The sequence below is a fragment of the Orycteropus afer genome, unplaced genomic scaffold, assembly GCF_000298275.1.
Source record: "Orycteropus afer afer isolate SDZICR_OR568_19922 unplaced genomic scaffold, OryAfe1.0 scaffold00306, whole genome shotgun sequence".
Lineage (NCBI taxonomy): Eukaryota > Metazoa > Chordata > Mammalia > Tubulidentata > Orycteropodidae > Orycteropus > Orycteropus afer.
The window spans coordinates 478,361-492,248 of NW_006921893.1; the positions used below are offsets into that span (position 1 = coordinate 478,361).

The 13,888-nt window shown below is 47.7% G+C and overlaps 1 protein-coding gene across 1 annotated transcript; it reads right to left on the minus strand.

Annotated features, from left to right (window-relative positions):
• Positions 1–6,963: 6,963 nt before the first annotated feature.
• DUSP1 (dual specificity phosphatase 1) lies at positions 6,964–9,159 on the minus strand. Its single transcript, XM_007951651.2, has 4 exons — positions 8,793–9,159; positions 8,364–8,509; positions 7,774–7,993; positions 6,964–7,334 (listed from the first exon to the last, which is right to left on the minus strand). Exons 1-4 carry the CDS (start codon positions 9,157–9,159, stop codon positions 6,964–6,966), a joined length of 1,104 nt encoding a protein of 367 aa, XP_007949842.1.
• Positions 9,160–13,888: the final 4,729 nt, after the last annotated feature.

The window sequence follows — 13,888 nt, forward strand, 5'->3', positions numbered from 1 at the left end:
ACACCAGCCAACCTTGCAAAGGTCAGGATCCTTGCTTCTGCTTCCCAGAAGATGTTTATTTCCTCTCCCTTCTGTCTTCCTGAACCAGCCCAAAAGAACAGAGATTCCAGAGCCTTCCCAGGCTTAGTTGAGGAGGGAGCTAATAGCTGACAGGAAAAGAGGACATGTAAAGGTCATTTTAGGTGCTTGGGATGCACTGAATTACTGGTATGGCTTTTCTAGCCAGTCTTTGTGACTCCTACCAGATTACTGGGTGGGATCATGCAAATAAGGTATATGGAACTCTAATGTGAGGATTGGTTAGTTTTGCTATGCTGCTGGGCTTAAAGTAAGTCCTCCTAGAGGCAGAAGGGTTGCTCCAGTGGCGTAGTGCCTAAGGCAGTTGACTGCTAACCAAAAGGCTTGCAGTTCAAACCCACCAGCCACTCCTTGGAAAGAAGGTTGGGGCAATCTACTTCTGTAGTGTTATCACTTCAGAAATCCAAAGAGTGGTCACTATGAGTCGGCTCCAACTTGTTTTGGTTTGAGAGGCAGAAGTGGGACACTCACAGCCATCAGGAGAAAAGAAACAGAGTTGGAGTGGAGAGTGTCCTTGGACCTAAGATCCCTGCACTGGACCTCCTTGGCAGAGATGTCCAGTAGAGACACTCAGCTGAGAGATGCAGCAGTGGAACCAAGAGGCGCAAGACAGAGCAGTGGCCTTACTGGCCCACTGAGTGAGAAAGCCGAGTGCCTTTGGGTAGGAGGCTTGCTGGTGGAGTGGAGTGCACCTAGGTGTACCTATCAGCAGAGCTGAAAGAGCTTTCTAACACTTGCCCAAGTAGGACAGAGGAGAGGCCAAGAGCCAGAGAGGAAATTTTCCTGATTGAAGAATTGTATCCTGAGCAGGTTCCTGGACCTGAGTTGTAGCCAAATAAACTTCCCAAATAAACTCCATAATTGTGAGTATTGTCTGTGAGTTCTGTGTAGCTATTGAGAGGAATTATCAAACTCAGCAGAGAAGTAGTGAGTACCGTGGGAGGTGACAGGTTGGTGTCAGAATTGTTAAAAAGGCTGGAGGGTGGTGGCATATCTGGCCTCATAGGAATAAGTCTTGGGCTGTTGATGATGATTCTGTCTCTCCCCTCTTGAGGTTGGAGGAGGTCAGAGGATGCCACCCCCATGCCCTTTTTGCAGTGCTTTTTACAAATGAGGAAACTAAGGCCCACAGATGAGAAGTGTCTTGCTCAAAGTCAGGACACAGGGCTGAAAGGTTTCAGAGCAAAGCTCTGATGACCCAGAGAGGAGCACTATGTGAACACAGGTCCAGGGTGGCAAAACAACTCACTTTTCTCCTTTATCCCTTTGCCATGGTGCTTTAGAGGGGGGTGCTGCTGCTTGAGTGACAGAATGGGAACCGGCTGAGTCATAAGAGGATAATGAGCCTTCCCCAAGCCTCTCCATGTGCCCAGAGGTGACTGACCAACTTTCATTTAATCCTTAAAGAGCCTTTGAAGGTCGGGAATTATTAGACTATATTACAGATGGGAAATTGAGGCTCAGAGAGACCGGTAACTCACTCACAGTCACGCAGTTAGTAATTGGCAGAATCAAGACTTGAACTCCAATCCAGCTGACTCCAAGTCAAGTGTTTTGTCCATGTTGTTGTTGTTGTTACGTGCCGTTGAGTCGGACCCGACTCATAGCGACCCCTCGTTGGGTTTCCGAGGCAGTATCACTACGGAAGTAGATTGCCTCATCTTCCTTCTGAGGAGTGGCTGTGGGTTTGAACTACCAGCCTTCTGGTTAGCAGTCAAGTACCTTAGGCACTATGCTACCAGAGCTCCCATAGCTTCATGATTATCCCTCTCAAACTTCAGGTCTTGCTGCTTTCCTGGCCTGAATCCCTCTTCCCCAGCAACTGCTTTTTCATTGGTTAGTGGTTTGGTGGGGATAAAATATAAGGTTGAGGTAAGTGGTAAAGGATGAGAAATTAGTCAGGAATTTGGTTTGGACATGGCTGCCATACCTTTATCCATAGGCAATGGAGAGCCACTGAAAGACATTCAGTCCTCACAGAGATCTCCCTGACCACTCACATCTACCAATCAGTTGCTGTGGACTCAATTCAGACAGATGGCAATCCCATGTGTGTCAGAGTAGAACTGTGCTCCATGGTGTTTTCAAAGGCTGATTTTTCAGAAGTAGACTGCCAGGCCTTTCTTCCAAGGCACCTCGGGATGGATGTGAATTGCCAACCTCTTGTTAGACGCCAAGCAGGTTAATCTTTTGCACGACAGTTTTTGTTAGTTGTCTTGGAGTTGGCTCCAGCTCATGGTAACTTTATGTAAAACTGAATAAAATGTTGCCCAGTCCTGTGCCATCTTCATTTGAGTCTATTGTAGCTACTGTCTCACTGAGGATTCCCCTTACACCACAGTAGCCCACCTTTTTAATCCACCTCATAGCCTTTGTCCTTAAGAAATTATTTACATATATACTTTTCTACACCCTCCCCCATTGTTACTTGAAAGTAGGAACTTTGTCTTGCACCAAAGTATCCCTGGGCCTATGGGGAGTCAATAAATATATGTTGAATGAATGAATGAATTAATGGACCTGCTGCTTAGCTTTAAAAGCCACAGTCAAGAAGTAGACGGTTTAAGGGGTTTTCCTTAGCAAAGCAGTTTTGTCTACTGTGGTGTTAGCAACGCGCAGAGGCTTTGTTCTCTGGAAGAGGCAAGACACAGGGAGGACTCTTCCAAAGCTGCTAAAGTGGGGGGGAGGGGGGGCTGGTCAGAGGCTGTTGCAGAACAGGCTTGCCCTGTAGAGCCCCAGGAAAACCCCAAGAGGTGGGCAGCACTCCTACCTGCTCCCCAAACTACAACCTGCAGAGAAAAACATCCCTGGTTATCTAGCCTTCCTGGGCGGCCAGGGTGAGGTGTGGGAAACCAGAGATTCAGGCTCGGCGGGGCGGGGCCGCCAACTGGCCCTGTGTTGTTTGCCTCTGTGTATGGCAACCCAAAACCACCGTGGCCAGCACTTCTCAGAGGCCGCCCGGCAATACCCCCCCCCCCCCCCCGTTTAATCTCTTAAACTGATTTGTCAGCAGCAGGAAGTGACATGACAGCTTTCCTCACAAAAGGGAAACTCCTCCGCGTTACCATGGGGATGGAGGCTGTAAGATCACAGATTTATATAACCTTAAAGGTGTACACACTATGAGGTCATCCTCGGATGAACCAGGAGAAGGAGGGAAAAGCACACAGGAGGCTGGGCATCACAGGCAAATTAGTTAGATTCGCAAAATTCCAAGGAAAGGGGAGGATGCAGTAGAGGCATTTGGGGTTGGAAGTATCCTGATGAGATAACCTTGTTGTTGTTGTTAGGTGCCTAGGTGCCATGGAGTAGTCACCGACTCATAGCCACCCTATGTACAGCAGAGCGAAACCCTGCCGTCTTATGCCAGCCCCACGATCCTTGCTATACCTGAGCCCATCGTTGCAGCCACTGCATCAATTCATGATGAAATAATGGGTGCCTGCAAACCACAGAAAAGCATAAAGTATGCATTGATGCATTTTGTATCTCCTACACTTAGAGAAAGGGGCCCTGATGGTGTAATGGTTAAGCTCTTGGCTGCTAACCAAAAGGTCAGCTGTTCTAACCCACCAGTGATTCCACAAAAGACCTGGCTATCATCTGTTCCCATAAAGATTAGTTTAGGAAATTTTACAGGGCAGTTCTAATCTGTCCCACAGAGTCCCAATGAATCGGAATTGACTTAAATAATTAGGTGACTTTTGAATAGCACTAGAGTTTTTGAAGGCACACAACAACCACCAGAGTTGTAGAGCTGGGAGAAAACTTACTGGTTTGATTCAGTGCAAACCAGTCATTTTTTCAGATGGGAAAACTGAGGCCTGAGAACTGCCAGAGGTCATTAGAACAGGGGAAAGGGAGTGTAAACTTTCTAAACTGGCCAGGGCCCGTTACCTGCCAGGCACTTTACATTCATGAGCCCACTTTCTCCTCACAAATGAAGCAAGTTTTATGGTCTTCATTTTGTAAATGAGGAAACTGAGCCCTAAAAGTGATAAATAGCTTTTCCACCCACAAATTACATGTAGAGCCAAGGCGAAGTCTGGTCGGCTCCAAAACTTATCTTTTCCCCACTCCCTCAAGCTGTCTTCCAAAATGAATTAGGACTTCAGTCTTCTTTCAAACCTAGATTCCAATGTCTGGAATGACATTCACTTGCTGTGTGACCTTAGGCATGTCACTTTACCTCTCTGAGCCTCAATTTCCTTTTCTGAAAAATGAGGATAGTAATTACTCCCACAGGGTTGCTGTCAAGGATTAAAAGTGTAGAACACTCAGCAGCACGGTGATGGGTACATGGCTATTATGGCCATATTATCAGTATTAAACAGTAGTATTTCAGTCTTCCACTGGAAAACAAACATTTTAATATAGTTTAAACACCATGAGGTACTGTTTGTTTTCTTTTCCTAAGAAAAGCAGCCTCAGGCCAAATGTGACATTTTCTGGTGAGCCTGAACACTGAGTTCGATCATAAGGAAAAGGAATTTACAGTCCTGACTCTCTGGGGCTGGCAGGCAGTGGAGTTGCTTGCACTGGGAGAAGTTGAGTGAATTGTTTTCACTGGCGGCTCCCTTAGGCAGCTGCTGTATTTTTCCACTGCGTGGGTCACAGTGGATATTAATTTTGGTTCAGCCAGTGCCTGCCAAGCAGAAAGTCATGGCCAGAGCCCATAGGGAAGTCAGTCATGGCATCAGCCACAGTATCAAGTCATTGGTACATTTCCACAAAGGGAGATATTTGCAATAATAAGTTTCTAGGGTTTGATAAAAACATTGGATATGGTTTGTTTTGAAACACACCTGCTTGCAATTGGAAACCTGGCTGAGGGAAGGAGCTTGCCAGCCCAGTGTAAAGTGAATTCTTAGAACTTAGAACACAGGGATGTTTTAGGCCCTAGGAGTCAGGTGGCAGATGGTTAACCAGTAGGGAAAGGTCAAGGGCATTGATTCTATGTCAAGACCTCCAGCAATGGTACTGGGCCAGGACCACTGCACAGTGAGCCCCAGGATAGGTCAAGAGGGATGTTTTCTTTTCTGCTTCCTACAGCATTTTGTCCAGCAACAAGCAGGTTGGAGCAGTTACTAAGGAGCTAGAAACCCAAGAGTTCCACCGTTACTTGATTCAACATTTACAGACTGGCTGACAGGCTGGTAGTCAATTATACTCTCTGCTTTAGCCTATTTAGTAAGAGTGAAAATTCAGAATATTGCCCTAGAGCAAGTCAGATCTAATTGCCTATCTTCTTCAAAAGAATTATGAAATCATAGCTGCAAATGGTCTAACGAGGGCACTGTGTATGTTATGGATAGCATACTCTGCCAGAGATGTTGGCAGAGATGTCCAAAACATTAATAAAGGCCAAATGGGGGTGGTGTGGGTGTGGATTCACATGATTTGTCTATCTTGTGTTCTTATAGTGCTTGAATTTTTCTAACCATTCAATGTATTACTTCCACAAAAACAAAGGTCTTTCTGAAAACAAAAAGAGAGCATTTGAGAGCCAAGTGATAAAGTGCAAAGCACATAGACTTGGGAAACAAAGCACATATTTGGTCCCAATTGCCCCACTTCTGCCCCTTAGGTACACTGAGTCTCAACATCTTCACTTGCAAAAGGTCCTACGGCATTGTTTTAAATATACATTGCCTTGCATGTTGGAGAAACAGATTTATATGTCAAGAGTTTTGGAAAACATTATCATCCTTTCAACTCTTAGCACAGCTCAAAGAAAGGCTTTTTCTACAATCTGAGGAAGGTATTAAATAAAAAAGGCAGTCCAGGCAAATGGCCATTTCTTCCTAGCTTTGTTTCTGGGAAGACTTGGACTCCCTGGGTAACAAAGGAATTATGGATGGCACTTTTATGAATGGCACTTTGACCCAAAGTGGTCAAAATCTTTGGTAGAGTTCAGCTACCAAAAAACTAAACTCATTGCTATTGAGTTGATTCCAACTCATGGCGACCCCCATTGGGTTTCCAAGCAGTAAATCTTTACAGAATTAGTACCTGGTTTTTCACTTGCCTACCTCCCTTGTAATGCAGCCATCTTTTGAGATTGAGAGGTCAACGAGGGGTATGGGATCAGACCCCAACACACATGTACTTTGGGTCCATGTCCAAATTCTCCCATTTCACTGGTTGGGGTTTGGGGATTGGAGAGGGGCTGCCAAAGAAATAAAGCATTGAGATTTCAATAGAAATACTATAATTTATTCTGTTGTATAAAAAAAAAAATCATCCTTATGTAATAAAATGTCTTCTTAGAAGAAGAAATATATTATTTCAGGTCATAAATAATTAGCAAACATACAACTGTTGGCAACTAAAAAAACAAAACAGAACAAAACAATAACACTGATGTTTTCCATCAGTGAAGAAAACAAACCTGCTTAGGATATATTTACAGGATATTACAGTACTCAAACACAAAAATTGAGGTATTTGGTTCTTCTAGAAGTAGACACTGATGCTTGTGAAGGCAGACTACCTACACAAAAATAAATAAGGTATATTCTCATGTGTATATGTGTCGTCAGGAATGGTAATAATACTGGTAGGTATGTCAAGCATGAAGAGTTTCTACAAAAAATGAGGGCAAGCAAAAAGAAACTGGCTCATACAGAGTCCTTTCTCTTCTGCCCCTTTCTGCCAGAGGGACTTGATGTACCCACTATAGATTGGCCCCAAATGTGCTGAGTTCAGCAATCGTCTTGACAGGAAGTCATCACTGTGACCATTTAGAACCCAATGGAAGTCTGGTTAAATTAAATAAATAAGGACCAGCCCTCAGGAGTCCCCTTCTCAGAGTTATTGCATTTCGCCTCTCTAGAAGGAGCCTGGAGTCCAGGTTGTGAAGACCAGATCACCTCCCGTAGCTTTTCAGCAGCTGGGAGAGGTCGTGATGGGACTCTGAAGATAGCTCAACGCACTGTTTGTGGAGTGGACAGGGATGGAGACGGGGAAGTTGAAAACGGTGGTAGTGGAGGTGCCTCGGTCAAGCACAGCCATGGCAGGGCTCCCGGCCTCAGCTGAACAGTGTGGGGCCAGGACTTGGGACTCAAACTGCAGCAGCTGGCCCATGAAGCTGAAGTTGGGAGAGATGATGCTTCTCCTCTGCTTCACAAACTCAAAGGCCTCATCCAGCTTGACTCGGTTAGTCCGCATGAGGTAAGCGAGGCAGATGGTGGCTGATCGGGAAATGCCTGCCTGGCAGTGGACAAACACTCTACCTCCGGCATTCTTGATGGAATCTGGAAAACAAACGGGCAACTGGTTACTCAAGAACTCAGGACAAAAACCCCAACTCCAGGCATTGGGTGCCTAAAAATGTCATGCATGTCCTGTCCTGAGATGCTCAATCTTACTGCATGCCATTACATGGATACTGTTCTTGGCGGCAATGTGGGCACTGTACAAAAAATAATGAGGGATTTAACATCCCAGACCCAGCAGCTCTCCACTAGGTAGATTGATGTTGGACAAATCAATCTATCTGAGCCTCAGCTTGCTCATTTGGCAACTGGGATATCAAAACCCTACTTTGTAGGGATGGTGCCCACACGGACTCATATTTAATGTCTGAAGGCAGGCTCAGAAAAATCTCATTCAAGTTCCTTGCCAGGGAGGCTGGGCTCAGTGGCTGAAATGGGGGGAGAAGGCAGAGAAGTCCCAGGCATCCATTTCTTTTACCTATGAAGTCGATTGCCTCGTTGAACCAGGAGCTGATGTCAGCTTTGTGGTTGTCTTCTACAGGGATGCTCTTGTACTGGTAGTGACCCTCAAAATGGTTTGGACAATTGGCTGAGACGTTGATCAAGGCAGTGATGCCCAAGGCATCCAGCATATCCTTGCGGGAAGCATGATAGGCACTCCCCAGGTATAAGAAAGGCAGAATCTCCACTGGGCCACCCTGAAATGCAGAAGTATCCAACACTTGTCAAGCTTGCCCAAAGTCAACAGCAGTGCCCATACCCACAAAAACTCCCTGCTAGAAAAATCCATTTCATATACCAGGTGAACTTCTCAACACTGTTTCTGGAGGATCAGCAAATAGGAGATAAGATCAATTGCCTCAACAGGGCAGGGCTAACAAGTTCAGTTCTACAGTGCCAGCAATTACAGACAGCTCTATCAGAGCATGCAGTCATGGAATAAAGAAATTTCTATGTCCCTTCGCTCACAAATAAAGCTGAAGGTCACTTTCTATATTCTCACCAGCACTGCTTTTCCAGGCCTTTGCCAGCTGTTTCTTCTCCCCTCCAGTACAGGCCCCAACTAACCTGATCGTAGAGTGGGGTGCTGCAAGAACTGCACCCTGATTCAGCGCTGTCAGGCACGCTAGTACTCAGAGGGAGGCTGAGTCCCATGGGGGTCGACTGTTTGCTGCACAGCTCTGGGCAGGAAGCCGAAAAAGCTTCATATCCTCCTGGGAACACAAAGAGACATTTGTTTTTTTCTTCTTCTTCATTAGCACCGCTGGGAGAGGGCACCTTCATATAACTCCCCCACCCACCAGGGCTGGAAGTTTACATGGGAGAGGTTCAAGTCTTTGTTCCTAGGGCCAAACAAAGCCAACGACAAGTCCCCAGAGACAAAACTACAGCACCCATGTACTCCAGGTGGAGCAACCACCAGGAGCAGTGAGCCAGGGGTCCCCGACAAGGCCGAATGGGCGTGTATGCCAGCCCCGAGCTTCACGGAGGGCGTACCTTTGAGGAAGAAGACTTTGGCGGCGCGCGCCTCTCGGCAGAGCGCGCCAGCGGCCAGGGCCAGGGTGCCGTCGCGCTTGGCGCATTCCAGGGCGGCGCTGCGCTCATCCAGGAGCACCACGGCGTGGTAGGCGCCGGCAAGCAATCGGCCGCGCAGCTCCGAGTTGGGCACAATGTGCTCCAGACCCATGGCGCCCTTTGCCCGGCGTCGCACGATGGTGCTAAAACGCACGTTGACCGAGCCAGCGATGTGGCCCGCGTTGAAAGCAAAGAAGGAGCGGCAGTCCAGCAGCAGGCAGTGAGCCGCGCGCTCCCGCAGCAGCGTCCGCAAGCTTCCGGCGTCCAGGGAGCCCACTTCCATGACCATGGCCTGTCCCAGCGCCCCCAGTGTGCAGATCACTCCGGTACCCTTTGTCCTCGGAAACCAAAGGCGGGGACGGTGGCTTTCGAGGAAAAGCCCGACCCAGGGTCTGTTTGCGTCGAACCAGAAAATGCCTTTGTACCGAGCAAAGGGGCGTCGGGCTGGTCTACGAGCCGTTTCAGGTTCCTGCTACTGTCCCTATAGCCCCTCTGCCCACGCCGCTACTCCAGCCCGTGTGTCCTTCGCAGCGAGCGGAGCCCGGGGGAGCAGGCTTATAAGAGTCTCTCCCGGGGCGGGGCCATGGGCGCGTTGGGGGTGGGAGTTTGTTTGTTTGAATGGCTGTCACGTGACCTTGTGGTGACGTCACCTGCCAGGCCCAGCCGGGCGCCAGAGGAGCCAGAAGAGAAGACGTCATCGGCCCGGGAGCGAAGTCCGCTCACCGCGCGCTGGCTCGGGCTAGGCCCCCCGCCTGCCGGCCGGCTTGGGCCCGATACGTCCCCAGGGACCTGGCCCGCGCAGCTCTCAGGTCCCAGCAGGAGGAGGAGGAGGCGCTGCCAGTCTAGAGCTGACCTCCTAGAGGCAGCGGCCCGGAGAGCGGGCAAAGTGCCTTCCTCCCGCTCTGCTCTCTCCCTTTCCCCTGCACCTCATCTCTTGCCTTCCCTGCGCCCCTCCGCGCCAACCTAAGCAGAAGGGGGCTGCCTGAACCTTTACATACACTTGTGCCTCTTTCTCGCATTTTTTCGTCTCTTACAGGCTTGGAGACGGGTCCCAAGGAGAAGCGATTTGCTTACCCAGCATCACACAACTGGGAAATTGTGAAGCCAGGGGCCCAGAGGAGCTTGAGATGAGGGTTAGAGGAAAAAAATAACGACTTTGCCCATAGAAATGCTCCTACCAGGAATCATCAAAGAATGAAGTGGGGTGGAAGGGTCAGGGAAATAGTTTCCTGTTTCCCCAACTTTCTCTAATCCTTGTACCTTTTAAAAATTGGCATTTAACAGGTAAAAAGCACTGTCGTTACACCCCCACCAAAAATGTTATTCTTAGTCATATGGTCACTAGAATACTTGGAGCCGGGGAAGGCAGGTCAAGGGGCTGAAATCTGAGTGGAGGGTCGTTAGACCGCCGGGTGGATATCCGGGTTTGACGTTTGGGAGAAGAGGCGACACCCAGCGCGGCTCGATAGCGCCCCCAGGGCGTTTCTCGTCATGATCGCTCGAGACACAGTTTTTCCATCCCTACTTCCACAAAAATGGACCGACGGGCGTCTACTTTGCGTTGGGCTCTGGGGTCCCAACGGAAACAGGAGCCGGCCCACCTTCCCCACCCACCCACACTCGAGTTCTTGCGGTCGGTTTGGACTGAACTCGAAATCCAATCCCTTGGCGCTTCAGGGCCTGGACCCCCACCCCCACCTAATTGAGGAGACCCGTGCCCTTCCGGCGTCCTGTACCCTACAGGCGGCCCCTGGGCAGCGGAGCCGGCTGAGACAACGTCGACGCACTAGGTACACAAACGTAAACATTGTGCCACCCGGCCGGGTGCCAAGTCAGGGACATTCTGTGGTTTCTTCCCCTCTTCTAGAGGGGATTTCACCCTCGCCCTGTGTTGTTGCTCTGTAGATTGGATCATCAGAGGCAAGTTCTGCATTTGCATCTCCTGTGCGTCCACACATTCTCGAACTTTGTGCCCAGGTTCTATAAAAGTTGAGGGCACTGCGTGCTTTCTTCTTTCTTTCTTTTTTTTAAGGGAATTTTTCTCTTTTTCACATGAACGTTGGTTGAGGGCAGCAAAGATATCTCAGATAATGTCAACACCCTCCCAGTATCTTTAAAAAAAGGGGGGGGGAAGGAAGAAAAAATGCTTTATTTGTTTATACTACTTTTTCAGCTGAGGAACTCAACATATTTTGTGCATTGAATCATAGAATGTTACAGCTGCTGACTTTTCACTGCACATCAACTTAAGGTTTGTCCTACTTTTTAAAATCAAGAACATTCTTTATATTTATCCCTACTCAATTTTTTAAATTTTTAAAAAGAAAAATGTTTACTACAAATATTACAGTGGTAATGGCACAGTATAACCATAGAATTGGGTGTCTGCTGACCTCACTGGAGTTTTCCTCTCATCCTTTTCTGGAAGAGCACAGAGAAGTGGGCTTGAACCCAACACTGTCATTTTGCTGCTGGAAGATCCCAAGTGAGCCTCTGAGTCCACATCTGTACATTGGGTATATAATTGCCTATTTTGTGGCTGACTTGAGGCTCAAGTGAGAGATGGAACCCACCCACCCCTTCTCATTATGATTCCCCCAATCAATTTCTCTCTCTCTCTTTTTTTAAATTTTATTGTTATTTGGGGTGAAAGTTTACAGAGAAAATTCACTTTCTATGCAGCAGTTCACATACACTTTGTCTCATGACATTGACTACAATTTACCACAATGCAACAGCTCCCCTCTTCCCTCCTCCCCATAGTTACCTCTTCCCTGTATCCATCCCTCCATGCACTCCTGCCCCCTGAGCTGTCTCCCTGTGCATAAACAGCCCTTCTTTCTCCCATGATTGTACTCTTCAAGAGTGTATCTACCTTGGGTAAATGCTCAACTCTTATGCCTATCTTTTGTTTGGCTGGAAGTCACAGGTGTGGGTTCAATTCCAGACCTGAAGGACAGCTAGGGGCCATAGTCTCAGTGGTTCCACCAGGTTCTATCAGACCAGCAAACCTGGTCCCCCCCTTTTTTTTTCCCCAAATGATTTTGAGTTTTGTTCTACATTGTTCTGCCTCTCTATCCAGAATCTCCTACATAGATCCCCCTCTGAGGGTTGACAGTGGCAGATGGGCACCATCTAGTTCTGCTGGTCTCGTAGTCATAGAGGCTGGGGATCACATGGTGTACCAGTTGCTTGGACTAATTGTTTCCATGAATCTTTGGTTTTCTTCATTCTTCTTTGCTCTGGACGAGGAGAGACACATCATTGCATCTAGATGGCCATTTGTAAGCTTTGAAGATCCCAGTCGCTACTCGCCAAAGTAGGAGGTGGAACAATGTTTTATGTAGTATCTTATGCCAATTGAGCTTGATGTCCCCTGCTACCATGGTCCTGAGCCCACAGGTCCAACTACTTACTCTCTCTGGGTAGCTGGCTGTGACCAAGAAGTGACTACAACCTTGTCCCTTGTCAGCTCTACTATATACCTGGGAATTGTTACAGAACATAGCAATAGACTTGTAGAAACATTGTCTGCCAATCCTATACATGGTCTTGGGCATACTCCCTCGTGCATAGACATACCTAATACTTCAGCCCATCCATCCATCTATCCACCCATATATCCATGTTTGCCTTCACTGACAATGCAGTACTGTATATGCAAAAGGGATAATCTTTGTTGTCTGTACCTCCCATGTGCCTCTCTATGTCTTCCTCTTCTTCCATGCCATCGTATTGATCACTCACATTTGGTACATTGCCCTTCTCTTCACCCAAATAAATACTTATCTCTACCTAACAGTGTTCCCTCCCTCCCCACTCCCACCCCTGGTAACCAACAAAGAAAATTTCCTTCCATAGATAAACCTTTCCTTGACTTTTTACAATAACTCCCCCAGTCTCTTGGTTGTCCCCTTCCCAATAGAGCAGTTCTTATTTCTTTATGACACTGTGTGTTGCAGGATCTGGCATCAGACCCTGGGGAGGTCACCACAAGCCAGAAGCTAATGAGAGAAGCCTGTAGGTGTGGTTGGGACAGGGGCCCCAGTATTCCCCTAGCTCAGCAAAGGCCATCATCCCTTAAGACCAACAAACACACAGTGGCTCAGGTCAGGAGTCTGTGTTGGTCACCTGCCCAGAGAGAGGTGGTAAAGTTGTAGCCACTGAGGCACCCAATTCGGGAAGTGGAGATGCTGCTTCTGGCTAGGGATGGAGCCAGAGAGGCCCAGTATAATCTGGTCTGTTTTAACCAAAGAGGGGACAAGCAACTGGAATTGGGGACCCACCTGGTAAAGGGGCATGAAGGAGGATGACTCGATGGATATGACTTGGAGAAAAGGATTAGGCTTTTGATCTAGGTTCCTCCCCATTCTAGGTGTGTTTAGAAGTAAACCTGTGGGATTTATATGTAAAGAAGTGGGAAGGGCCCAGGACATTTGACTTAGTCCAGAGCCTGGCCTGGACTCCTCACCTTTATTGTGTGGCCTTGGGTAAATTACGTCACCTCTCTGAGCCTCTGCTCTCTCTTCTCTACAATGGAGATAATAATAACATTTACCTCTAGGGGATATGGGGAGACTCAGTGGAAGAAGGTATGTTAAAGGGTATGGCCAGGTTGACACTGTCCTACAATTCTTGTCCTAATCCTGTTCTAAAAATTGACTTCGGGTCTGTCTTAGGATCACAGGATAAGAAAAGTTGGAACTCCCACAGAACCTTATCCAACTAGCCTCAAGGGCCCTCAAAACTTCATGCCCTGCCTGAGCTCATCCATACCCCAAGAACAACCTAATGTCAATCAGACAATGGCTTTAGCCATCTGCTGTGTGATCGGACAAATAGCTTAACATTTCTGAGCCTCAGTTTCCCCATTTGTAAACTGGAAATAATATCCGTTTGTTGTTAGCTGTTGTCCAGTCAGCTCTGACTCCTGGAAACCCCATGTATAACAGAACAAAATGTTACCTGGTGCTGTACCACCCTGAAGATCATTGATATGCACAAGGCCATCGTGTGGC